Source organism: Numida meleagris, chromosome 3 (genome assembly GCF_002078875.1).
Source record: "Numida meleagris isolate 19003 breed g44 Domestic line chromosome 3, NumMel1.0, whole genome shotgun sequence".
NCBI lineage: Eukaryota > Metazoa > Chordata > Aves > Galliformes > Numididae > Numida > Numida meleagris.
Window position 1 is genome coordinate 23839688 of NC_034411.1, and position 27676 is coordinate 23867363.

General features: G+C 36.9%; 1 protein-coding gene across 21 annotated transcripts in view; it reads left to right on the forward strand.

The window, feature by feature from the left end:
* MTA3 (metastasis associated 1 family member 3) overlaps nt 1–27676 on the forward strand; it is a 696451-nt gene that overhangs the window by 5306 nt on the left and 663469 nt on the right. For 20 of the 21 annotated variants that reach the window (XR_002436305.1, XR_002436306.1, XR_002436307.1 and 17 more), the window contains exons 4-5: nt 14813–14939; nt 26637–26700. Coding sequence is in view for 4 of the 21 variants with exons in the window: in XM_021389468.1 (XP_021245143.1) it covers nt 14813–14939; nt 26637–26700 (191 nt within the window). In the remaining 17 variants the exon portion in view is untranslated. The remainder of the gene's footprint in view (nt 1–14812; nt 14940–26636; nt 26701–27676) is intronic. The other variant, XM_021389471.1, reaches the window with a different exon arrangement.

Sequence of the window (27676 nt, forward strand, 5' to 3'; positions counted from 1 at the left end):
AGAAAATATTTAGGAACTGCAGTCATTTTTTCCAGTAACTTGAAAGAGTTTCAAACCAATTTTAAACAATATTTGGGGAAATTGAGTAAATTAGGTCTGTGAAACTGTCACAGGTAGGGAGTCAGCATGCTTTAAATCTTTTAAAAGATTAAGGATATGTGTATGTAGAAAAAAATGAAGGGGAGAATAGTTGACCTGATACTCAGGTACAGAGGAGTTCCCTTAATTTCAAATCATCTGCCAATAATGTATGAGGAAGTTGCTTTTCTTCCTTTTTTTTTTTTTTTTTAACCTGGTGTTTCTGATGGAACTTAAGGTAGAATTTTTATTTGTCTACAAGCATTGTGTATGCCAGTCTTGATCTGTAAATAATTTGATTAGCTAACTGGAGGAACTTGAATCTAGGAGAAGGTGCTCGATGTTTTATGAGCCCTTGAAGATAGTTCATTTTCCCTTTTGACTTCTGCTGACACATTGATAAAACCGTGTCTGATAAGGCCAGCTTGAAAGCCTACACAAAATATTGGGGTCACAGGGAAGGGAGTCTTTCCTTCATCCAGCAACAGAGTAAGGCTGGCTTTGTAGGGAGAAGAGAACAGCAAGAGCTATCGCTGTGACCAAAGTGCACATGAAATTATCTTGGAGAGATTGTATGAAAACACAGCTCATTGAAATGGGAGAAGCAAACATAAATGGGTGGCATAACAATGTTTTCTTACCACTGTGGGAAGTTGTAAGAAATTGCCAAATGTAGTTTGATCTGTAAGATTTAGTTGATCCTTTAGATAAAGTGGGGTTGTTATAAACATTTTCAGGGATAGGTTTTAATAGCTGGGCTATGCTTAGCACCAATTTTGGGTTACAGTGAAGGGAATAACTTCTGTATTTCCTTCTTTTGTATTTCCTTTTTTTATTTTATTTTTTATTTTAGGTACTGTTATCTTTTTTTCCCTTTCTGTAGCTCCACGTACTCTTTGTTGAGATTACTTACTGTCTATGCTTCTTATAGTTGTACTTTTCAAAGGACTTTTTTAATACATTCTCTCTTAAACAGTCAGTCTTAAACATGGTATTTCTGCTTCAGGATTTTGTTTATGCCATAGAGATTTCTAGGAACAAAGAACCAGTGAGACTAGTGATCGGGTGGTTTCTGTGGAACATTTGAAATCTCTGCTTGGTTCTTGGTCTGACAGTGATGTATCATGATCATAAGTCACGTATTTTCTCTGCACTTTTCATTATCTGTAAAATAGTACTCATGATAAAAGTTCTTATGTGTTTTAAACTGGTAAAACAAAATTAAATATAGCTACACTTTTTTTGTCGTCAGGTTTCTGAATACATGGTTGCTGTTGCATAGTGGTGGTCTTAATACTCAGTTTTAGGTGGAATACATGAGAAATCTTTAATCCTCTTCAACAATTCAAGAAATACAGCTTAAAGATTTGCTTTTCAGTATTTTATTTGAGAGTAAGTGGAACTAAAATGGAAATAAGGCAATTCATCTATTCCATTCATAAAAGAAAAATTGTATGTCTGTAGATAACCCGGAATTTCAGTAAAGGACTCCTGAGTAAAGTGTCTAAAATGCTTTGTGGTGTTCTTTTTTCTGAGCCAAGTATTCGATGCAATGTAATTCAAAACTTTAATAATCCAGTATTTCTGGATTATGTTTGTCCAATCAGATAATAACAGCCAGAAAGCTGTATGGTTTTTTTTGGTGGTTGTTGTTATTGTTGTTTGGGTTCTGGTTTGTTTCCAGTTTAGTATTTTTTGTACACAAAACTAAAAAGCTGCTGGTCAGAAGGATAAAAAGTTTCTTTAATCAAAATTCGTACTGAAAAATCATTTTACAGAGTGAGACTTTTCTTGTTACTTAGTTTAAATCATTTAATGCATTTGAATATAAAGTATCTTTTGAAGTTTTATATGAAGACTTAAATTTGGCTATTTTTGGTCCTCCTAGTTCCCTTGAACACCTATTTTTTTCAGAGCCTAAGTTTAATTTGAAGCATGTTTTGTCAAAAGAATACCAGAGATGAATGTTAATTCTTGCATTGCACATGATCAGTTTTATCCACCTTTGTGGATCCACCCAAAACCATTTGGATCTTACTTATGGTTGTTGTGGGTGTGGGGGGGGAAAAAGGGTCTTCAGAGCTCGGGAGTTCTGTTGGTTTGTTACTTTTACAGTAATGTGTAACTGTTCTTTTCCCATGAGATTTAATAATCTTGATTAGGTTTTCTGTTAGGGTGCAGCTTGTATTTTTAATTATACTAGGTAATAAGGCCTATCTCTTGATTGCTGTTAGGAAAACAAATCTGTTGGTGTTACCTTATGATGCAGTATGCCGTTTTTCTGAGCGTTAGGATGAAAATGAGCTGAGGACTGGCAGGGCAAAGTTGGGAATCAAGGACAGGAGAATCTCGGAACATTTCTCGAGGAGGAGGGCTGGCTGCTAGATATGCCTGAGGAGTGGGTGTGCAGACTTGTGTAACTGGTACAGTGAGATGCTGCCTTTCTAATTTCAAGGCTTCTGTAAGTGCAACTACTGTTTGTTTGCAGATTAGATGTTTTCTCCTTCTGCAGTACCAAAGAAGTAAGAGAAAATGATTTTTTTTGACCTAGCATTTCTGCCCTCTTTTCTTTGAGGAGAAGACAAGTTTTTTGATAGTGTCTGAGCAAGCCATCAGAAGACTCTGGCCTTTGCTTGCAAGATGAAATGGCAAGCAAATACAAAACAGTGGTAGGCTAGGAAAGCTTGGGAGGATGAGCTCCCGTGGATCTCTTCCTTGAGACTGGAATTTTACATGTTACGCTTGGTTTACATGTCTCCATCAGTTGACTGTAAATAAGCACTAGCAAAGTTAAGTATGTTATGTTGCTTCTGGGTATCCTCAGGTCTGTGATGTGGTTAGACACATTTAAGAATGATACCAATAACAAATTCTTAAATCAGTGGCAGCGTAGCTTTTATGCTAAGATATTTTTGTATTAGTCTATCACTTTCACTAAAAATTAGTTTGAGGAAAAGTTATTTTAAAGGAAGACATGACCTTTTTGATCTCCAGAGACAAGGGAATGTGAAGTTTTCCTCTGTTTACCCAAGAGAATTACTTCAGTTTTAATTTACTGGGGAGGAAGTACAGAGCTTGCTAAAGTAAAGCAAGTATTGTCCAAAATCACATCCTTGTCACCAAGGAGAAACTTGTCCCAAGGCTCCCAATTATCTTTTTCAAGGGTGCTTTGGATAGTCTCATAAATAATGTGTTTTTTTCCTTCCATTTTTGTGCAGGAACTGTGTACTTGCCATTTTTTTTTCCCTCAGTGATAAAAACAATAAAGAAACCATAATGAGGAGCTCTTTGCTTCTGACAGTCTTCTTTTTGTGAATGACATTTTGGAATTAGTAGTTAACTGTACCGAATACTGTCTCATTAGCCAGCTTACTGTCAGCTCTAAGTATAGTGTGGAATTACTAACTTCTGTGGCTGTTCAGTCAGTTCCTTTGGTGCAGAATGTTTTATTAGATTGTGAATGTTAACGTTTTGTTAATGGAGTGAATGGGTTACCAGCCAAATTTGTAGTTGCAGGAGATCATAGCTGTGATGGTAGACTTGCGCATGTATATATATATGCTTTCACTCAAATATATAGGATCTGCATTTGGATATGTAGGACATTGCATGTTAAAATTATTGCATATCCACTGTACGTACTTTGTGTGGCTGAACTAGGGAAACTAGCTGCTAGCTTTATCTGTGAATCTCTTAAGAACAGATTTATAATTTTGGGCAGCCATACTCAGAAGTTCTTTTCTTTTAATTTTAAATTTCAAACTCTTATTTTCTGTACACATAATTTAAAAGGCTTAAGCACGTTGCTACTGATCTCTGTGAATGTAAAAGCAAACTAAAACCAAATTCTGGATTAACTTCATGAATTTGCTGTGGAAAGTGGAAAGCTGCAAATTCGCAAGTTATATGTATTTATACTGAAAGCTGTTTAATTTCAGAAGTTTAACAAATCTGTGAAGTCCAACTTCTGCTTTTATTCCCTGTTTACTGAAATTATTTATTCTGTAGGGAGTGGCTCACTTGGTCACAAAAGAAGGAGGCACTTCTTGAGCTCTACCCACAAAATAAATTCTTCGCGTTTGAGTTGTTGGAAGGAGACAGCCTTCACAGAGAGCAGTCTAAGCATTGTACATTCTCTATTTCCCAGTGTTTTTTAGGATACGTTCACATTCAGTCAAGCTTAAATATGTGTATCAGTATTGCCGAATTTACTGTTATTGCTTTTTCTCATCTCTCAGATGTTAATTTTTTCTTACCACCTTAATGTTTGTTAATGTTGCAGGCCAGTGTGTGATTCTATGCTGTTTTTTTGATGACCTACAAAATATAAAGTTTAAATTGATATTATTGATCATCATTCTGTGATGATTCTGTGATCGTAATTCTTTGTCTCACAAAGATAGAGTGTTTCACACCTCCTAGAAACATTCAAGATCATGGAAATCTACACTGTTCCCATCTTTTCCCCCAGTGAGAGAAAGCATTCAAGGCATACATTTTAGGCAAAAAATTCCCACATTGCTAGGTTATCTGTATCTTTAAAGCTCCAGTTAGGGATGCATTTTACATCTTCAAAGGGTTCTCTGATAGACTATTTGAATCAGTAGTGTGTTACTTACAAATCCGAGTGATGTAAACTCACTAGTAATGTAGAATAACTTTTTTCCCATCTGACAGTGGCAATTGGGTGTATGAATCATGGATGAGGTCTGGTGGCTTAAAGGCTTCCCAGCAGTAATTCTTGCATATGCCTACATTGTGCAGTGAAATGAAGTCTGTGATATCTGTCCTCGGTAATACTCATGCATGCCTTTAAATTCACACAGGATGATGGAGACGCAGCTTATTAGCTTGGGCAAGGCACTGTGTGAGAAAGGACATGGTGCTTCCTACCCAAGCTGACAGCTGACTTCGTGCAGCACTGGGTAGTTTGGTGTGAGGTGTTACAGAGAAGGTAGAGGTAGCAGATGAGATTAATATGTAAAATGATTCTGTGGTTTGCCTTTACATTTTATTTATTTTGTTAAATGTAGCCTCCATGAATAACAGGATATGGGCACAAAGTTACCATATACGTTGAGTTTGATGTGCCCTGGACTGTGTGGAGTAGCAGAGTGGGTGTCTGGAATAGCTGTGCTGTTTAGAGACGTGATTTGCCTGTTTGATCGATACTCCGCTTTTCCCCACACTGTTTGTAGCCCTATCTTTGCAGGGGAAGCTTTGTTGTGTGAACCTGTTTATATGTGCTACGCAAGTGTTTCTGTAAGGATCCTGGCAGAGAGATATTTTATTCTAATGTGGAATGTATCACGCCCATGAACGAAACAAGTTTGACTGGTGAAAAGTTCAGTTTTACCAGTAAAAGCCTGTTTTACATTATGGAATTCTTGAAAGACTTTGGAGAGCCGAGTAGTTCATTTTGGCTGTCGCAGGCTGTCTGAATCCAAAAATTGTTTGCAGGTTTCTCGTCTTTGTGCAGATTGCATAGTTGATGGGCTGTGCATGAAGTGCTATCTATGCATACATCCGGAGGTTATGTAAATACATGTGTTTTCCTACTTGTACAGCAGGTTAAGCATCTATCAAGAACTAAGTTAGCTGTCTTCCCATTTTGGTGTGCCAAGTGATGGACTTAAATTTTCATTTCTGTTCTTGTTTCCATTAGGGATTGTGAACGATGTGCAATGCTGAAGATGGTGACTTGTTGCAGCTTCTTGTATTAAAAGCGTGCCCTTGTTTTGGCTTAAACCAGTGCAGAAATGTCATGTTGGCAGGGTTGGTGACCTGTAGTCTGGTCCTGCAGGTCACTGTGGCCCTTTGCTGTGAGACAGCTCTTTTGGCCAGGTCCTTTGTTGCTGCTGTCAAGATTAAAATACTGATGCTATTGTTCTCTGTAAGGCTTCAAGGGGCCAAGTATCATAAAAGAAAAAGGGCTATGATAAATGGACAGCTTCTGTATTTTTGCCTTCAAAGGGTGACTAGCTTCATACACTTATGTAATGCTCTTTCCTTTCTTCTGTTTTCAATTCTTTTTAATGAGAAAAATCAAGGATCAAACTACTGAATATTCAACATGTATGATGCGTAGAAATGATTATTTTTGATTTTTTTACTTGGGACTATAGCAAACATGGTATTTTAATGTGTTGTGTACAAAACAAAATGCTAAGACTAGTAGAAAAACTTCATTGGTTTGACCTTTTATTTGTTTATTAAAAAAAACATGGCATGTATATTGAAGATTCGACTAGTTAATATGATGGGATGTTTATTTCTACACTGATTTCCTCATACAACTGGCATCATAACTTAAGGTTTTATTGATTTTAAGTCATATATTTTCATATTTCTTTATGCATTTCCCTGTTTATATAAATAGTTCTCATTAATTAGTATCTTAAAATCTCTGTACATGCATCAAGGAAGGAACATACCCTAGAAGATAAATCTCTAACATAGCTGAAGATGGAAAAATTAACTTTCAAGTCTTAGGCTATCAAAATGAATGAACTTCTCTTCCTGCTCATCTCATCAAATCTATAAATGTTTTCTTACTATGTTAGCATAGAGTGGATGTTACCTTAGATAATATTATTCTAATTTTAAAATCCTAAACATGAAACTTTAATGTGTCTTAATTAACTTTACTCAGGAACGGGATATACAAATTGTTTTCTTTCCTTTTTTTTTTTTTTTTTGTTGCTATTCTTTCTTTCCTCCATGAAAATTCAAACAAAATTCAGCCGTTCTGGAAGGAGATATTGTAGAAGATAAATAATTTGTATTTTATAAGCAGAATCATATGCCATCCTGAGTAGGGGGAGGAAAGTGCTTCGACAATCTGTGCCTTTCCTCTGCCAACAAATTTTGAAAAGCTGTTTATACCTGCTACTGCGGATATAAATCATCTGTTAGAAAAACAGTTTAAATCCCTGAAACTCTGTGCTTATTATCCTTATTAACACGATAAAAGAAAACACCTGTATAGATCTTAGATATGGACTCTGGGTTGGTTCTGACAGAACACTTAAAGATTTCTGGTGCTCTTAGTTTTCTCTATGTGATACGTGTTTTTTAAATATTTACACTGCATTTTATTAAGGAGAAGTAATTGTACCACTTGGTAACTGTTTCAGTCAGGCATACTTTAGCAGTTTTTAAAGGAAAGGCCATCTAAAATGGTCTTATGAGCAGGTGGTTTGTATAGAAAAGTTAAAATCTAACTTGTGGGAAAAATTGCTAATAGGATCAGTCTCATGGAAGTGGAAGATACAGATTTCTCCCACTCAATATCTAATAATTAATCATAAAGGTGAAGATTTGGTATGTGTCCCGTGACTACCCTGGTACCAAATGATTTGTATAATGTTTGTGCTGCTCTGAAGGAATGATTGGGTTGCGAGGAGCAGAATCCTACCTACGTGGCATTGCTGCAGGTGGCCTTCACGCTTCTTGAGACAGATGCTAGATATATTTTTTCATTTTTCTTGAGCAGTGTCAAATTGCCTGCGTGCACTTTTGCTTTGTGGGTAGTTTGCCAGCCTGGATTTGAAGGTAGAACAAAAACTTTTCACTTGAGTTCCTGCCACAGCCTTAGACATATTTATACTTCAAAGAATTTACTAATTGGCCTCTGATTCAGCTGATGAGCCTGATCCCGTAAATGGGCATTGAAAATATTAATCATAATGCACATAGCTTTGTCTGTGGCACAATTTTGAGTATGTTGTTTTCTAAGGAGCTGCTATAGGGAACACACCATGCAGGACTATTGCCTGCACATGCTGTAACAGGTCGCTGCAGTTTATAAAGGTGTATACGTGACCAAACACTTTTTGAGTTCTGTAACGGCATATTTTCCTCTTTTGAAGTAGTTACTATTTGAATAAATGAGACAGAAACGAGGTTAAGGAGGGGAGGGGAAAACTGAAATCTGCCTTTAGGTTTTTGGTGCACTATTGCCAGGTCTATTTCATTACTGCCTGGGCATTACCATTTGCATGCTTCTTTGAAACCCTTCCTTTTTGAGGTGTTGTCATAAACTATTTTGCAGCACTGAATACCGCTGTTAAACCATAGCATGCTTATTCCTGCATTTATTCATGTAACATTTAATTTATCAGTATCTATTTCTTCATGTAGCACATTGTGATTCATACTACTTGTAAAGGTAATCCTTCTCTGCCTTCCACCGACAAGGTCCTTGTTCTCAACAATCTCCATCCATCAAATTTTGGAATGGGGAGTTTTCTACTAATGAGAATTGCCATGGTTTTCATTATGCTACAGGCCTAAGATAAATATGAAATAGTTACAAGTTATGTGTGACTGTAATCCTGGGAATTGCTACTGTTGTTACTATATAACATACCACTTGGAAATACTGAAAAACCCTTGTGCTTGATTTTAGAAATATTTATTATTGGGGAGTAGGTGTGGCATCCTAGTTCTTAATGGTTGTGGAATGCAATTATTTCTGACCTCTTTTAGAAAAGTGATGATATCATGTGTGGGAGGATCGCTTGGTTAATTGTGTAAGAAAAATGGAAAACCCCATACTGGCAGCGAGTATATGTATCTGTGCTATCCAGCAGGAGTTAAAAGTACACCTGCTCCTTGTAAGCACAACCAACCTGTCTTTTTTTTCTACCTGCAAAATTGCTCAGATGCATACATGAGGTAGTAGTATACTATCTAAATGACTCGCAATCCATACACATTGTGTTTGAAGTTTCTAATCCTACCTGACAGTAGCAGCAAATACCTAGTAGATGTCACATACTGTCTGAGGACTGTACTAACAGGCATGGTGTAAGTAGAGCTGATTAATTCAGCTTTGGTGAACACTTTCTCAGTCAAACTGACAGTATAACCGTGCATCGTCTAGCTCCCAAAGTTGATTAAACTGCTTCAGTGCGGCACTAGGGGGCTAAATGTCGCAACCAAGTTAGTACAGCACAGCATGTGGCAAGAAACCTCATGCAGACTGAGCAAATTGGCCAACTGCTCACTTAAGAGAGCACTTCATTCACAGTAGGAATAGAATTGTTCCTATAGTTAGGCTTAATGTTTGCCTTTTGTATCCATTTTGACAGGAAACAGATCTGCTCTCTATTCTCCTAAATCTATATTTGTAATTCCTTTCTGCTGTATTGTCCAACTGCCAAATGCATGCTTGATGTTTTCACTGCAACCAGCTAATCTTGAGACTTCCACACTGCCATCTTTCCTTTGATTTGTGTAGTAAACTTGCTGCTGTTCAGCATTCTCAGCCTTTTATCTGTAGGTTTTAAAATATGTTGGTGATACCTATCATGTATATAGATTTTGCTCTGAGTCTATGCTCAGAGAAAAAGGTGGACAGGAAGTCATAAAAGTTTAGAAGCTGTTCTTAAAGTCAAGCTGAACAGCGCTCTTTGAACTGAATTTTATGCTGATCTAAAACAATTTTAAAAGTATTTAAAACTTAGTGAAGCTGTTGTAACACTATAAATTGCTTAAAGTGATTGTTAAATCTCTCAAAGCTTGTGTAAGCTGGATGCAGCTAAGCAGAGATCACAGAATGGTTTGGGTTGGAAGGGTTCTTAAAGCCCATCCATTTCCACCTCCCAGCAGGGCTGCCACCCACCGGATTAGGCTGCCCAGGGCCCCATCCTTGAGTGCCTTCAGGGATGGGGACTCCACAGCTTCTCTGAACAACCTCTTTCAATGCCCTTCAATCCTCTAAGTAGGACGTTAAGGCACCTCAGTCTTTGGTTATGCTGCTGATTTAATTCAGCATTGTTCCATGCTACCATTGAAATGAGTGGTCTCGTATTTTTTGTTTTCCTCTCGCACTCCTGCTGTTTTCTTTTGTGCCAGCACCACTAGCATTTTAGGTAAGCACATTAGGCCAAGGACTTGGAATTGATCTGCTGTGTGAATGAAAATCTAATGACGTGGTCTGAATCAGAGGGCGAGTGGTTAAGGGCTCATGCTGTGTGTGGAGTGCCACCGGGATGTATGCTGGGACCTGCCTTTAGCAGTGACCTGGAGCTGCGGTGCAGAGCACTGTCCTCATGTTTGCAGATGACACCACTTTGAGGGAGGGATGGAACCAGGTGATGCCCCTAACGACAAGGCTGGTAGACCTAAAAAGCAGGAAGAACAGACTTACAGGAACCCAAAAATGTTTGGCAAGGACAAATGCTGAGTCCTGCTCATGGAAAGGAAGAGCCCCTGATAGGAATACAGGATGGAGATGGAGGGGCTGGAGGAAGCAGCTCTGCAGGAGAGACCCTGCAGGTGTCAGGCACAAAGCCACTAGACGGAGGGAAGTGGCTATCCCCTGTGATAACTCAGCACTCCAGTGCATTCAGTTTTAGGCTCCTGATAAAGGAATGTTATTGATCTGTTGGAGGAAGTTCAGCAGAGGCCACCATGATGATGGAGAGGGGACTGGAACACTTTCCCAGGGAGTCCAGATTAAGGAAATTGAGATTGTTCCATCTGTAGAAGAAGTGCTCTGCTAATATGTGCGGGGAGGTTATAGGGAAGATGAAGTTGGGCTCTTTGCAGTAACTAAATTGAAACAGGAGCAGTTCAGATTCAATACAAGGAAAAGCTTTTTCACCATGAGCTGGTGCCAAAGAGGTTTTGTGGTCTCTGCTGAGTAACCTGGGCTGACCTCACAGCCTGTGCCTACACTGTGGAGAAGCTTGGGCTGGAGACCTCCTGAAGCCCTTCCAACCTGAATTAGCTGTGTTCCTGTGGTTCTGCAGCCCAGCTAATTTCTAGCTGAAACTAACAGCAATTTGCTGGCAACAGAGGGAGAACTTCTTCCTTTTAAAACTAAAGACTTGCTCCTTTTTCTTGATGATAACCTCCAGTGTTCAATCTCATGTTTTATTTTCTGTTTCAGTAGACAAGTGGAGTGTATGGTGGGCACATTTTGACTTAGATTAGGAGGAGTAATAGGTTGGATGAAAGTAATGTTTTCAAGTTGATTTTTAACCGTGGAATGTTTTGACTTGCATTTAAACCTTTTTAGGCATCTTTCAGAATTTTAAGTCATTTCTTTAAAACCATTTTACTTTAAATGGGTCTGTATGTTTCTAGAGGCTTGCCCTCAATTTGGTTTGATGTTAGTGGTAAACACAAGCAGTTCTTGGTGGCAAGCTTGAGTCAGCACGCTAACTATAAACAAAGACACCTACAGAGTTTAGGTGGCACGGAAAAGTGTCTTCTAAAGTTTAGAAAACAGCATTCTTGGGAACAGTGTATCATGTAAATTAAATGGAAGAAGAAAAAAAAACGTTCACATTTTATTTAAGTAGAGCAATGTGAAAGCAAATGTATTTAAGTAGAGCAAATGTAAAAATGTGTGAGGACCTTGAGCTTTGGACTAGATGATCTCCAGAGGTCCTTTCCACCCCCTATGATTCTGTGATTAGAGTTTCTTCACAGTATCCACTGCTTATTTGAGTCACTTCAATCTTAGTTAATGTCAGATGGGGAGAGGGCAAGGGCAAGTCTGTACCACTGCCCAGGGAAGTGTCACCAGATTACTCTGGTATATAGGATCAAAGTAAATATTTACAGTTGATTATTAGAAAGCCCATGTATAATAAATAGTCCTAGAACATTAAAAGCTCACTAGATATCTCTGCTTTTGCTCTTAAGGATTTTTCTTTCAAATGATTATTTCTTGTAGACCAGGAAAAGTACTGTAAAACAGTACTTCAGCTTTGCCCAAGAACTGAAAGGGGCTACGTTGTTTTCAAGATCTGACTGTACTTGTCTTTGTAGTCCTACCTTAGACTTTAAATATATTTTTTTCAGCTGAACAGCTTCAGAGAGAAAACAAAATCCATTTTTCTCTTGGAATGATGAGGCCTGTGTATGTCATTATCATCATTTTCCATTAAAATATTTGTTCACTTTGAGCCATTTCTTCAGCTCTCTTAGCACTGAAAACGTGCTCAACTTTAGTGCTGCTTTATGATTTCCTGTAGGTACCTTCCATTTTACTCTTCTTGATGAGAGTAACTTCTCCTTGGATGGTAAATAAAGTTTCAGATGCACTGCAAATATAAGACAGAAAAATGAAGAAAGCTTTAAAAGAATTGAAAGTTCTTCACTGGTTCTCTTCCAATGAGCGTTAAGGCCTGATCTGTGCAAAACAAACAAACAAAAAAGCCCTGCTTTGAAAGCAACTGTCTAAAGGTTCAGTTTCCGAATTCTTGGTGTTGCTATCAAGTGTATTGGTTAAATATTTAGTTTTCTCACTCTGCTGTCCAGTGTTCACTTTTTTATTTCTATTAAAACACAGAAGAAGAAAATTGTAAAACTGTCCTTGTGGCAAATTATGCTGCAGTAAAAGGTGGGGCTATGCAGCATCTGGAGTGTCTGGCTGTTATTTGTTCTGCTTTTTGAGCTTCTCAGATTGTCATGAGCAAGACAAAAATGAAACTCCACATCATATTTTTTTCATGTTTGGGCTTGGAATATCTTGAGATGCATCTAAGATTTTATTTCAGTTTCAGGCTCTTGTATCAACACAGTCTAGCCTTATGCAGCATGAGTACAAGAAATACACAATTTTATTTGTTAATGTAAAGTTTCTCTCTGAGGGAGCTGTTATGTTACTTAAGCATAGGTATCTAAAGCTATTTTAAACTCTCCTCAGTATCATTCCTGGCTCTGTGCTGCCACTTCAAACTGGCATACATTCTCCTGTGTTTTGTACCATGCCTACAGTGAGATGTTTTGGGTATGTCAATCTAAAATGGCCTTGGGCGCCTCTGTTTGAATGTCTAAATTGCTTTCTAATGGACTGTTTATTGTCATTAGTTTTCAAGTTTCAGATTACTTTGTGCTTTTGATATCCTTTTAGGAAGAAGAGGAAGTAAATAGCTAAATGAGAACTTCAGACCTCTAAAGAACTACAAGCAGTACATGTACTGAAACAAACAGAACAACAACAACAAAAATCTCAACCCAAAAAAACAAACACTGGCACATCTGGATATTTTAAGAAATATTAGTGTTTGAACTTTGAAACACAAATATAGCTAACAATATTCATTTATTTTAGTAAACAGTCATAGTTATTTTTTGCTTGAAACAAACCTTTTCATGTTAGTTCCTATTTTTTCTTTATTTACTTGCTTGATTTAATAATGATTTGCATTTGCACAGGATTTTTAAGCTTTATTTATTGTCATTGTGACAGATTTGAGGATAATTCTGAACTCAGTTGTGATCTGAGTTGCACCTGTAGATCTGTTAGGTGAGACTGTTGGGCTTTTTTTTTTTTTTCCTGCTAAAACTGTCCCTACAACACATGCCAAAACAGGGATGGTGCCTGGGGCCCTACAACCCAGATAGACTTAAGGGGGATGGAACTTGGTTTGAAGAAATGGTTATATGGGATCATACTGTTCTATCACTGTTGCTGGAAGAAGTGAAATAAGCTACAGGAAGTGATGACTTAAAAAAACAAACAAAATGCCCTACAGTTGTGTTACATTTGGATAGAACTGGGTTGCCATGAGGATACAGGCAGGCTTTGTTTTGAGGTAGTGTGTAGGTTGTTGGAGAAAGTGTTTCTTTTGAAGAGCAGATGAGGTGATTTATTCTAAGGTTGCTTTATGAAATACTAGCTATGGCTGAGATTTCATTGTTTAATTTCCTAAGAAATACTGTCTTAATACATTTGTCTTTGCAGCTCATGGATAATGCAGCAGGTAGAAAACTGCTAAATCTTACAGAAGTTATTCAAGTGTCTGTGCTTTTTGCATGCTGTATTTCTGAGACTATATTCTTTCTGGGAAGTTAGAGTAGGGGTTCTGCATGTCCCTTTAAGAAGGTGTATTTCAACCTTGAAGATCCCAAGATAGCCATTTTGGAGAGTGTGCTTGTCCATATAGTATATTAGCAACTGCTGTGAACATTGCTTTTTAACTCTATGTGGGACACTTTCTAGTATCTGCTTTTATTTCTTCCTCTGTGTTGGCATATTACAAACAGTTTAAATCTTTAAAAGGAGGGTTTTTTTTCCCTTTGTTTTTATCATATTCAGTGTGATATTAGACAATTTCAGGTTAGAGTAACTATAAAAGATAAATTTCAACTGCAAAAATCCCTCAAAAATATAGTTTAAGACTTGCTGGTTTTTAGACACTGTTTGCTTCTAGACAAAATAGTGCTCTATTTCTTAAAAGAGGAATATTTTCAAATCTTGTGTAAATAGGCAAACAAATTATATTTGCTGTTGGTCTCTATTAAGGTTAACATGATGGAAGGCAGTTTTCCCAGACTATGATTTGCCAATCCATTGCATTTAGTAAATTTCTGTTTCATGAAGTGCTTTTTCCCAGGACCCTTGTAAAAGTTCTAGTAATGTGAGTATCAGTAACAGAATGTATTGGTAAGCAAGCAAAAAGCATACCTAGAGGGAAAAAAAGGCGGAAGAAGATGAACAAAGAATGAGTAATTTTGTCAGGACTGTTCCTACAGCTGTATGAAAGACATCAGTGCATAGTACAGTAGGAGAGGAGTGTAATTTGCAAAGGGTTTAAGTAGAAGATATAGAATTCAAAAATACTTAATATTCTGTCAACTTACATAAACTAGTCTTGTTGAACTCATCTTTTCTTTGAAATGCTGAGGGGTGGGGGAAACGTCAAGTGAAATGGCTGTAAGTGTATTATGTAACAGAGTTAATTTCGACCTACACTCTGCTTCTCTGCAGAAGAAGTTGAAGAAGAGTCTGAAACTACAATTGAGGTTGACTTGACTGATAAACAGAAACATCAGCTGAAACACAGAGAGCTCTTCCTTTCTCGCCAGTATGAGTCTCTTCCAGCAACTCACATCAGGTAATAATTAAATATTCTTTATCTGTATTCTGTTGAGCTGGATAGCCTGGATAGCCTGGGCAAGTAGCCCAACTATTTGAACACTTCAGTCTTTATCTTACAAAAGGGAGTGATTGTGTACAGCTGAATTGTGCCAGGTAAAGCCATGAATTGTTTTGGTACCGCCCTTGGTATTACCTTCTGTTACTTCTCGTTTGAATCTTGGAAGGGACAAGAGTCACAGACAGAGCTCTGACTTGCAAACTGAAGCATCAAGTGATCATGTTGTACAAAGTCAGAGACTGTGCCTTCTTTGGAGGGGTCTTCTTGATTCTTCTTCTGCTGTCCAGAGGGAAAGTGACCATTTTGTTTGCCCAGAGAAACCACAGATGAGTTTAGAAAGAAACAATGACTCAATGGTCAGATCTGCAACGTAGTGCTGCACACATTTAAAAATAAAATTACCTCAACTTACTTTAGTAAATGAAAAGAAGTAACAATTGAATTTGACTAAATGTTGCAAAAGCATTTCAAGTATTGTTTTAGATTACCGAGATGCTAATGTAAGAAGAGGCTTGATAAAGCTCAAAAAGTTGTTTTGTTTTAAAATTTCTTTCTGTAAATATTCTAAATGCTCAAGTCATTTTTTATTTAGAAGTTGAACAATTTTGGGGGGTGGGGGGAAGGGGGGAATGTACCTAGAAATGGAAGAGAGTGAACAGAAGGAGCATAATGGAAGAGGAATGTGGTAAGTGTAAAACGAAGATTCATACAAGTTTGCATTCTGAAGGAATTTTAGTTTCTCAGTACACCCAGCTCCCCTCAGCCATTTCAGACTAGGAGCTAGGGAAAAAAAAGTAGTTACATGCTCCAGTAAGAGAGAATATTTGTATGTGCATATGTACTTTGTCAAACATGGCTTCTTATCTTTCTTACTGAGAAAATAAAAACTGGAAGCTGGGAATTTTATATTAGATTCCTATACTTGATTCATCCACTTGTTCTCTGACTTTGAGAAAGTCATTTAGATGTCAAATCTCTGCTTCCCCAACTATAGCATAGAGATAATAATCCTGCACAGTTTCTTTCACTTACTTTGACATTTAGATATTGAAATAAGGTATTCTCTCTATCTAGAGAGAAGATTACATAGAAGCAGTATGGTAAATGTCTACTTACCTCACAACTCAGGGAGGAAGAAGAGATTCTTCAGTACACACTTCACAAAGGGCCCACAAAAGCACATGAATTCATGGTACAGGTAGCACTGCACAGCAGGCAAATACGGTGTAATGACTTGAATAACTTTCAGAACATTTGAATGCTGTAGTGCTATACTGTCATTTGTGCGTAAGACCTTTGCCAGACACGTTCTGGAATAAGTTGTATGTAGTTTAATGAATTTTTAACAAGCAACTCTTCTACAAAATACTCGTTATTGAACATGTTAACTTCTGAACATTCACAGATTTTGCATTTCTTGATTGTTTGTGCAACTTTTTTGGTGATCTTTTCCTGTAAAGAGTGTATAGAAATATTGTGAAGGCAGTACTCCTCCACCTTTCTGTCAGTAGTATTTCAGAAATAGGTTTTAGAACTGTGGAATAATATGCTTTTGAAGGGACGTCTAAAAGGTCATCTAGTCCAAACTCCTGCCCAAAGCAGGACCTACTTTTATCAGGTTGTTTGTGGCCTTGTCTGGTTGAGTTTTGAATGTACCCAAGGATGGAGATTCCATAGTCTCCCTCGGTGTGTTTCAGTGTTTCCTGTCATCTAATTGGGACTACCATTTTTGAAACTTCCTGACCATTGCTTCTTTTCCTGTCACTGTGCTTCTCTGAAAATAGCCTGTTTTTCTTACTCATTGACTTCTTCATTAGGTAGTTGAAGACAGCAGTTAAGATCTGTCTTTCCTTAGGAGTATGTGAATGATTACTCTTAAGATGTGAAACTGCTGGTCTTTGTATTAGCTCTTGGGGGATGCCACCAGTAATCAGCTGCCAGTTGGACTTTGAACCAATCATTACAACCCTTTCAGCCTGATGGACCAGCTAGTTTTCTTCCAACCTTATTGTCTGCTTATCTACCCTGTATGGTACTGATCTTGTTAAAAACCAGTATAAGAAATGCTACAGGCTTTGCTGATGTCAGGGCAAGGGGGCATTCGTTGCTGTCACTTGTCCACCAAACCTGTCATCTCCACGTGGAAAGCTAGCAGACTGATGCGCTAGAAGTCTCAGTAGCTCTATTCCGCGGACTTTGGTTAGTTGTCACTATCTGTGGTTTTTACAAGAGAAAATAAAGAGCACAATGGAATAGAATGGAGAAAGGAGGTAAATTCTCTCAAGAGTAAGAAGACGAGTTCAATCACTTTGGAAAGAGGAGAAAGCTGAAAGCGATAGTAAGAACAGAGGAGGCTGAAACATCTGCAGTTGATCTTGGTAACTACAGATCTTAAACTTTTACTGGCATCTTCAGCAAAGAAAAGAAACTGAGTTTAATTCTTTCTGTGAGTAATTTAAGGCAGTAAAATCATTTAAACTTTATTATTTTTCATTTTTTTTAACCCGAATGGCGGAGAAAATAATAGTTGTTTCCCTTCTGTCCTTCCCTCCAAAGAAACCCACCTGTGACTAATTTTATTCTAATTCATAATTAAAAACACAGCAATGTCTCTTTCGTACACTTGGTGCTACCACTTTATGGTTAACGTGCTTTAAAGTTATAGGAGATTAAATTTCTTTGTGCAAATAATTCTGAAGTTGTATGGTCTGTAAAGTTGTTTTGAATAATTCTGATATAATTTGTTTGCTTCTGAAATCTTGTAATACATTTTCAGTCCATATTCCCATACTTAATATTTTGCAACACACATTATATGTAACTTTCTTTATGTTCATATCAAAATGAATTATATCTAATGATTTTTTTTATGTTAGTATTGTTTGTGTCTTATGTTAGGTAACTTTAGGAAGTGGTATACATTTTGACACTAGGAAACATTTAGAAAATATGCAGAAGCAGATACCAGAATCATGAAGTATCTTGGCTAAGAAGGGACCCGCGAGGATAATTGATTCCAACTCCTGGCTTCACGGGGGACAAAATAGATGTGACAGTGTTGTCTTTTAGCCCCAGTGTTGATGCAGTGGAATGTGTTGAAGAATGTATAATTGTGTAGACTTCTGAAGTGATGGTATGCAGTGAAGGACAGTGTGAAGATGTTCTCATTTGGGTTTCAAGGGTAAGGCTTGTTACCTTTGATCCTTCTTGACAAGTTACAAGTGAGACTATTCCTTCCCCTCCTTCCTCACATGTATAAGATTAGCATCACTCCTCCAGTGATGAATTACCTCCTTCCTTCCTGTTTCTTGCTTATTACAAATGCAGTTTTTGCCATGCCCTGTAATCTCCACATTTTACAACGGTGTTGTACTGCTGTGGACTCACTGAGCCCTCTCCTTCATTGAGTATGTTTACATATCACACAGTGAATGCACACAGGATTCATGGTGCAGATAGTTCATCTAAGCAATGTCAGTCCCAGCAAGGGACTGAGTTGAGCCACAGTGCTGTGTATTTTAGCTTTGATTTGCAGAGATTTAGCATTACTAAATATAGCGTTTTGGAAAGTCATGATAAGGCACAGGGGAAAAAAATTGTTTAAAAGTTGACATAATGGTGAAATTGTTTGTTGATGTTATAAAATGCATCATGCAACTCAGCATGTGGTGAAAAGGATCTGCCAACTATTTGTATAACAATTTACAAAAAAAATCTCATTGGAAAGATGCACTGGTTATCTTGGTCTTTGTATTTTCATTTTTCATTGAGGTTTCAAGAGTTAGTAGGCAATTGTTGTAGAAGACTGCATTAATTTCTTAGATTGTTTGTGCTTGCTTTTAAATTTAATGTTTCATATAATTTGTGTAAAAACTTATTTAGTGATCAAGGTTCACCTTACTGTTTCATTATCTTTGCTTGCTACCAGCTAAGTTTTACTTGCTGTCTAACAAGTCTGTGTTTCAGACTTGAGGTTAGTTTTTGGATTTTCTTTTTAATACTTACTTGCCTTAGTTTTGGTGCATAATGAATCATACAACTTTCGTTATACTGAGCTTTTCTTCTTTATGATCTTGTCAGATCTCACACTAGTATTACTACTTTAAACTATGCAGGTGTAGAGAAATAGTTTTTTTCTGAATGCACAATTCCTTTGTGTAGAACACACCAAATGGTCTGAAGCTCAAAGACAGGTCATTGGTGGGATGGGACAGGTCATTTTGTAGCAGTACTGTGACTTTTTAAGGTATGGTATGCTAGGAAAAGGTGGTATTAGGATGTTGTCATTCTTGGCAAACAAGAAGTTTTCAGCATACAGGGTGTGTATACATAAGCTACACAGTTCAGATAATTTTTAAGAGCTTTCAGTCTTTTATTTTTCTAGTGTAAATCAGACAACTAGATAAAATGAGTGAATCTACTTTGAATAGGCATATACTCGGTCATTTGGATTGCTAAAAGTGTGTTTATTGATGGAAGGTGGTCAGTTAAATACCTGAAAATTATAGATTTTCCCCACAGTGACATAATTGCAAAGTCGGAATGTTTCCTGTAGTGCAAAGCTTGTAAGTTCAGGAACAATGAGCATTGCTTCTGGGCTAGGTGACCCTGTAATGTCACGCTGAAAAATCGTTCCTAACCAGCCTCCCGTGGATTTCTTAGATACGTGCGTATTGTTGCTTCTCTGTTAGAAAGTAATTTATTTTCCTTTTTAGCCTGAATTAATCCCTAGAGGGAAAAAGAGCAATGACTTGATTTTCCTATTATAGTCTATATAAAGTATATGTACTATTATGCTTACTGAGATAAGAAAACACAGTTTTGCTGTGCGTAGTTCAAGCAAACATTTCCATGTTATGATTGTTCTTGGCATTGTTCTTTCTATTCCATATATATTATTTTACTGAAAATCCTTCTCATTAGCAGAACTCAAAATGCTATCAATGATTTAAATTGGGATGGTATTATTGTAAATCCAGTCTTAAGTTTTAATTTCATAGAATTGTAGAATGACTTGGGCTGGAACAGACCTTAAAGATCATCTGGTTCCAGCACCACTGCCATGAGCAGGGTTGCCAACTACCCACATGCATGCTTCCACAGCTGAAGATATTTTTATCTTAACATCTTCTACAACTGTTACAGTAAGTTTTTATCATAGAGTTGCTGAATACTTTGGCTCTTCTGCAAATTATGTAATACTTTGTGTATACAAACTATATAAATTGGTACTGAACGAAGAGTCTTCATTTTCGTCTTTTAAAAGTGAGATTCTTCACATTGGAAATGTTTTTTCTTCTGATCAGGTTGTCATTAGATAGCTGTAGCATGAGCAATATAAAAGTTGAAATTTAAGAATATTTAAACATATGAAAAAAAGTAATTTACACATTATCCATAAGTTACTTTGTGAAGTTTAGTCAAGTTTTTATCAAATTACAGTGTCAGTTGTGCGCAGTCATTCCAAGACAGACTTAACCGTTAACTGGTATCACTTTGGAGTGTTAAAAATTGGGAGTTCAGTTTGAATTATGATTAAAACATTGAATTTTCAGATGGACAGTCACACGCAGCATAAAAACTCTAGATCGTCCGTATGATCTATGCATATGTTCAGATGCCAGGCATTGCCAGGCAATTTTACATAAATTAGTTTGCTGTGCATTCTCTTTTTAGTTGCACTTTATCAATTGTATGTTAAACAGGTAAATCTACATTTTGGCAACAGGTGCGTATTGTATACATGATCTTGTACTGATTGGGCAATTGGTATCGTTTTGTTGGAAACATGAGTCCCAGTAGTATTCATTTATCAAGTGAGAATTTTCTCCCCCTTTATCTTTGAAAGAGTTCAGCAAATGAATGGAGTTAAACTCTGCCCAAATGAATCAGTGCAGATCTTTCTTCTGTCAGAATCTATCTTCTAGATATTGATTATTTAAAAAAGCAAACTCTAGCTGGGGAGTCTGTTACAGATTTTAGTCACTGTGACAATGCTTTTATGCTACTCAACATATTTTCTTGGTTTCAGTGCTGTGCAGTATCTTGCACTCCACTTGTAAATATGTATGCAATTTGGAGAACTTGAAATTTGCTACGTACTTGTGCCTGTCAGCATCATTCTGTGCACCTTGAGCTGCACGTAAAAGTAAAATATACAAGCGTACTTGGTATTGGCTTCCCATAACTGGGGAATCAATTTCATGTAATTAGAGGGAAGTCTTAAAACTCCATGGTTCCTAGTATGTGATTTGGTGATTGTGATTTCAATTTAGACTTCTTGTAAGGAATCACGACTGCGCTCAAAGTAGTTGTTTGGAAGTCTTCAAAACATTTTCCCATTTCCGATAGTTCAGGAAGTACCTTGTTCTGTTAGGGTAGCTGTCTTGTCCTTTACTCTCTGTACCATTTTCCCCCTTTTTTTTTTTTCTTTATGACTCATAGGAGAAAGGTTGCTCTTGTGGTCTAGTTTTGCTTAAAACCTTACAGCCCCTCTTCATTTTTCACTTTGTCTTCAGTTTAATCTCTCATTGTCATTGAAGCAACAGCATATGTTAAATCAGATTTTCCTTGTAAGCTTAACACTTTCTAATATTCTTTGCAGTTATTTTGTTCTTACTATCTAGCTAGTGGCAAAGTTTCGTATTTCAAATTTCTACTGAGACCAGCATTTTTTGATCAAGATCAACAAGAGACAATCAGTTTACCTGCATGCAGTTACCCAACGTTATCTTGTCCAATTCAGGAAGGTGATGAGTAATTGTTAATAGCAGAATTTCAAAGTCTGTGGGGTTACTGCTGTGTATATTATCTTCTTTCTTCAAATAGCATCTTCATGACTAATGCACAGCAAGATCCATTGACTTAGTGGGAACCCAGAGCAGTGAGTTCTGAAAGTTCCTATTCTGTGCTAGTCTTACCCAGGATGCAACTACGTTACAACACAAAACTTGTGGGACACGATACTATACCCGTCAGGCTGCCTTTTCCACTTCTGTGGCTTGTGCTGCTTAACAAACACTTAGGTATTGCATTTATTTTGTAATTTATTTCTGTAATTTTTGCTAATATATTTCCTGTCCCAATAGATAATTATTAAAACAAGGCTTACATCCTATGGGCTGTCTTACTGATCTGGTGAAAACAGATGAAGAAATAGCCTGCAGGAGTGACAGAGCATGAACTGTGGAGGTTTCCATTGGTTTAAAAGGATGGATTGGTCCAAAATAAGAACTTTAAATGATAAAAATAGTTGTTGTTGATTTTGATTCATTCTGGTAATTTTGAAATCTGTGTTTTCATCAGTTTTTTGAATTTTGTTAAAGAATTGTATAAAATATAACTATGTTATTGATTACTTTAAGAAAAGTCTTAAGAGATTATTATAAGGACAGTGCAAACAAGCAGAATAATAGCTTCTTAAAAAAAGGAAGAAAATGTGTCTTATTGTTCACTCTCTTGAGACTGCTACCTACCATGATGGCTAGTATGTCTTTCCATTTATTTACAGTCTTCACTAGTTTCCCTGTGTTTATTTGCTGTTTTAGTTGTAAATTGTTAGCATTTTGGTTTGGGGACTATGAGGCTCTCTGGGCTACTGAAGAATTAATTTTCTGCAAAATCATTAATGCGTGGTTTTTTTTTCAAAAAATATTGTTTTAGAGTATTAATGTGGAACGTGCTTGGATTTCAGTTCTGTGTTGCACAGGAATGGCTTTGGTGAAATAACTGAAGTAGGTTGTAGGCATGAAAAAAGGAGGACATTTTTAGGCATCTCTTAGCTGATGTGTGTATATGGCCAGCAATTGTCAGCTATTGGTGGTGTTAGCTGAAAGATACAACAAAAAAATTACAACTGGAGAAGAACTTCAAACGCATAGCAATGAATGAAAATGTAATGTGTGTAAACAAATTTCACATGGTTAATAGATTAAAGACAAAGTCGAGTTACAGCTGTGCTTTCTAGGACAGGAGAAGTAATTCAGTCCTGAGTGGTTTATACAGTAGAGGCTGGTAATACCATGAGCATATACCTATGTGAGCTTTGTTATTTCTTTCACTGAAAGATCTGTAAAGAACTTCTTTTTTTGTTTGCTGATTTAATACTCTGACAAGTTATGTTGGTATTGTTGTCAGCTAAATGGAAGAACAACTTTTTATCTTTGATCAGTTTAAATACATTTAAGTACTTCTGAGAGTAGAAGGGATTCTGAAGGGGCAATTTTATCTTATCAAAATTAAATAGTAAGTGAAGACATAAAAGCTAACTTATTTTTTGTTTGCCCTTATTTGTACATTGTTGAGGTATCTGAAAGATCTGCTCAACATTCATACAAGATCAACTTTGCCTATTTCCCTGGGAAATAATAACAATTTTTTTGAGTGTTAAGAGGAAAAAGTCAAAACCCGGAATGTAAACAGGAATGTAATCCTTGATTCCTTCTGATGCTATTTACCAGTAATTTTTCCTATAGAGAACAGTTAAGTTAGGGATGCTTCTTGGTAGAGGAATATAGCTTAAATCAGAATCACAATTGAATAATAATCAGAAGGATTCATATCTGAATCAATATTAGCACCTGTGTAGATCATAGAATGGCTTGGGTTGGAATGGACCTTAAAGATCATCTAGTTCAAGCTCCCCTTCAGGGTTGCCAACCAGTAAATCAGTGGCTTGTCCAGCTGGCCTGGGGCCCCATCCAACCTGGCCTTGGTTGCCTCATTCCTGGAGGTGATCATAACTTCTCTGGGCAACCTGTTCCAGCACCTCACCACCCTCTGAGTGAAAATTTACCCATAACCTCTTATTTAAATATCTCCTCTCTTTTAGTTTAAAACCATTCCCCCTTATCCTACCACTATCAGTCCATGTAAAAAAAAAGTCTTGTCTTCCTCCTGATAATAAGCTGCCTTTAAGTACTGGAATGCTGCAGTGAGATCTCCCCAGAGCCTTCTGTTTTGCAGGCTGAACAAGCCCAGCTCCCTCTGCCTTTCTTCGTAGGAGAGGTGCTCCAGCCCTTTGGTCAGTTTTGTTGCCCTCCTCTGGACCTGCTCCTACAGCTCAGTCTTTCGTATGTTGGGGGCCCTAAGCCTGGATGCAGTACTCCATCACTTATTAATGGCACTGATGTTTCCCTTTCTCCAGTCACTGAGGACTTTTCCTGGCAGCCATGACTTTTCAACTATGATGAAGAGTGGCTAGGTAGCCCCATCAGCCAGTACCTTAAGGATCCTGGGATGCACGTTGTCAGGCCCCATAGACTTATACACATTCAGTCTTGTGAGGTGATCTCGGACTTGCTCTTCTCTTACAGCAAGGAAGGATTTTGCTCCTTTTGCCCCCAGCTAGGGATTGAAGCTGAAATAATATATTTTATTGAGCTTAATTAGTTTTTGTGACACACTTCAGGCAGGAGGCCTCTCATTCTAAGTCTTGTGGCAACATGGTTTAAACAACATTAATTTTCTTAATGGGCATTTTGATTATTAGTATTGGAAGAAGAGGTGAAGAGTACAATGGTGGTTAGGGAATATTTAGGGACACATCGCCATAAGTCTGTACTGATTTATTTCCTAAGTGCACACAATTGACAGATGTTTGACAAGAAACTGATCTAAATGCATTGATTCAATTGAATTGACCATTTATAATAGGCTGAGAGGATCATCTTCTGGTTGGGGCGTGGTGGGGTGGAAAGAGCAGGAACAGGTATAGAAATGGTAGGATTTTATGCCTTTTGGTTCTATATATTTGTAGTAAGCATTTAATGTTTGTAGATCATGGAAGCTGGTAACTGTAATACAGATTCTTTTTATTGTATTATTCTCTATAGATGACCAGTTTACCTGTTTCCAAGTGCTTTTAAGCATTTAGTCTATTCTTTTTTTTTTCTTTAGTGTTCTCTTTTTTTTGAGGCTATAATCCATGCATGTGATGTATCATAGATACACATAAAATACTAATAAGATTCAGCCATTAGATGGTTAAAATGCTGTACAAAGAGATCTAACATCAAATAGAAGTTCACTCAGTTGGAAGATGTGCTGTGGAAATTAATCTTCTCCCTTAATGAAATAAAATGAAGCTTTGTCAACTTCCAGCAGTAAGATATAAGGTCAGTCAATACTCTACCCTTTCAGCCACAGTGACAGTGAAGGAAAGCCTCTGCCATAACTGAAGTTAAATAATAGTAGAGTGGAGCGGAGAGAGCATACTAGAGGTGTACAGAACAGAAGTAAACTGAAAAGGTAAACGATTTAGCCTTTAACACTAAAAAAAAAAAAAAAACAGTTAAAATTGATGAACTGTCTTCATGGTATAGCATATAATTAATCTTTAGACATTAGTGTTCTGGAATTATCAAGGTCATAAGCTTCAAAATATCTTCAAAGACATAGAATCATAGAATTGCTGAGGTTGGAAAGGACCCTCAAGATCATCAAGTCCAACCGCAACCTAACCTTACTACCCTAACTCTAACAACCCACCACTAAATCATGTCCCCAGGCACCATGTCCAAACGGTTTTTAAACACGTTCAGGGATGGTGACTCAATCACCTCCCTGGGGAGCCTGTTCCAGAGTTTGACAACCCTTTCTGCAAAGAAGTTTTTCCTGATATCCAACCTAAACCTACCCTGGTGCAACTTGAGGCCATTTTGCCTTGTCCTGTCACCAGTGGGAAGAGACCAGCCCCGCTCTCACTGCAGTCACCTTTCAGGTATTTGAAGAGAGCAATGAGGTCTCCCCTCAGTCTCCTCTTCTCCAGACTAAACAGCCCCAGTTCCTTTAGTCACTCCGCGTAGGGCATATTCTCCAAGCCCTTCACGAGCCTTGTTGCCCTTCATAACTGATTATTTATACATAACTGATTATAGAGATGTTTTCCTCATTCTCTGCTACAGGAATCTTCTCACTTGCTGTGTGTTGTGCTCAGGTTTTTCAATCTCATTTTTCCAACATTTCTCTTTGGAGTTGTGGTTCTCTTGACAAATACTGAGATGGAGAGAAATTCAAGAGTTTATATGTTGCAGACTTAATGAATGTTTTAACTCTATTTCCGTTGATATCCAATAATAATGAAAGAGACATTAGCTGTGTTTTTGGTGTTTCTTTTTTTGTTTTTTGTTTTTGCTTAATGATAAGCAGTTAACAATTGGCACGTAATATTTGCAATTGAGTTTAACAGAAAACATTCCCTGAGATAAATGAAGGATTTTTGTCATAATATCTTTGAGTGTTATCTTTAAATCCCAGAAGTTCCTAAAGTAATTTATGCCTTTCTAGTGTTTATTTGTGTGTTAATCTGTTACAGATAGGAGAATAGATTTGTGAAGAAGGTCCTGTTGTATGTGTAAGACCACTAGGACCTCATGGTAAATACTGCCTAAATTAATAGAAGTTGAGTTAGAGTTAGGTGCCTGAAATGCAAGGAGTAATGTATTGTTACCATTTTCAATTTAATTACTTCTTTGTAGCATCAAAAAAAGCCTATTCTAGCAAGATGATTCAGCACACTTAACGTTTTTCATCCATATCTATTTGCGTTTCTTTAAAACAAAGTTAAGTTAAAAGTAATTTTGCAGGGGTTTTTTTTTTTTGACAACAAAAAATTCAGCTTTACAAAAGTAACAGTTCTTCCTTATGTTTGTGTAGGGGAAAATGCAGTGTTGCACTTCTGAATGAGACAGAATCTGTGTTGTCATATCTGGAGAAAGAGGTAATGTTTGTGATTTCGATTTGTATAAATATTGGGAATAGTTTTCTTTGTTCTTGTTCGTTTGTTTGCTTTTTGTTTTCAGTAAATGGGCAAGCAGTAGTTTAGAACTGCTTTACTGAATGTTAGAAAAATGTTACATTGAGACCACTGTGTTTTGTAACAACAACTGAAATGATACCTTACAGGTTTCTTAGAAAATAATTAACTCAAAGTAATTCATAAGGTATCTTACAAAATAAAAATATGCTTTTCACGTAGTGGATACTTACAGGGAAATTCATTTTCTGTTTTTGTTTTTGTTGTAGTTGTTTTGTAGTTATTATTTTTCTGTCTTGAGGTGTTCTAGAAAGACAAATCTTCCATAGACAAAATATTGTATTGTACAGTCAATAAAATGAAAGAGGGATGCTCTTCCAGAGGATAACATAGCGTAGGGGGTTAATTTTTACTCTGAACTAAAGCAAAACGTTTCCATTCCTTTCCCGTTGAAGAAAATTAAGATGTCTAGCCTTATTAGAAAGGAAAAAAATTATCCATGAATTTGAAAGATAAGCCTTTAAGCCAGTTTTGTAATGCAAAATACCTTTGAAAATAAATGTATTTTTCTTTGGAATGTCTTAATATAATATCAAGCAGACAGTATTCTTTTGGTTGGAATTTGTGTATCTTTATTTTCATATTTCTATGCCAAAACGACTGCTAATCTGTAGAATGCTTCTGAGAAAAACACTTAACCTTTACTACAAATTAATGTACAAGATACGTCAATACTATTTTTGTTAAGCTCTTTTCAGGCACTACCAGTTTTTTGTGCTGTTTGAGACTAATTTATGAAAAGTCAGTATGGTAAAGTATTTAGGAAAGGAAACATTAAATTTGGAAAATGGTTAACAGTTGGTTTTTTTTCGTCTGTTGGTATGTTCTATGAGTATTGATCCTTTCATCAGTGCTCTGTTCTGAAATAACTTCTAGCAAT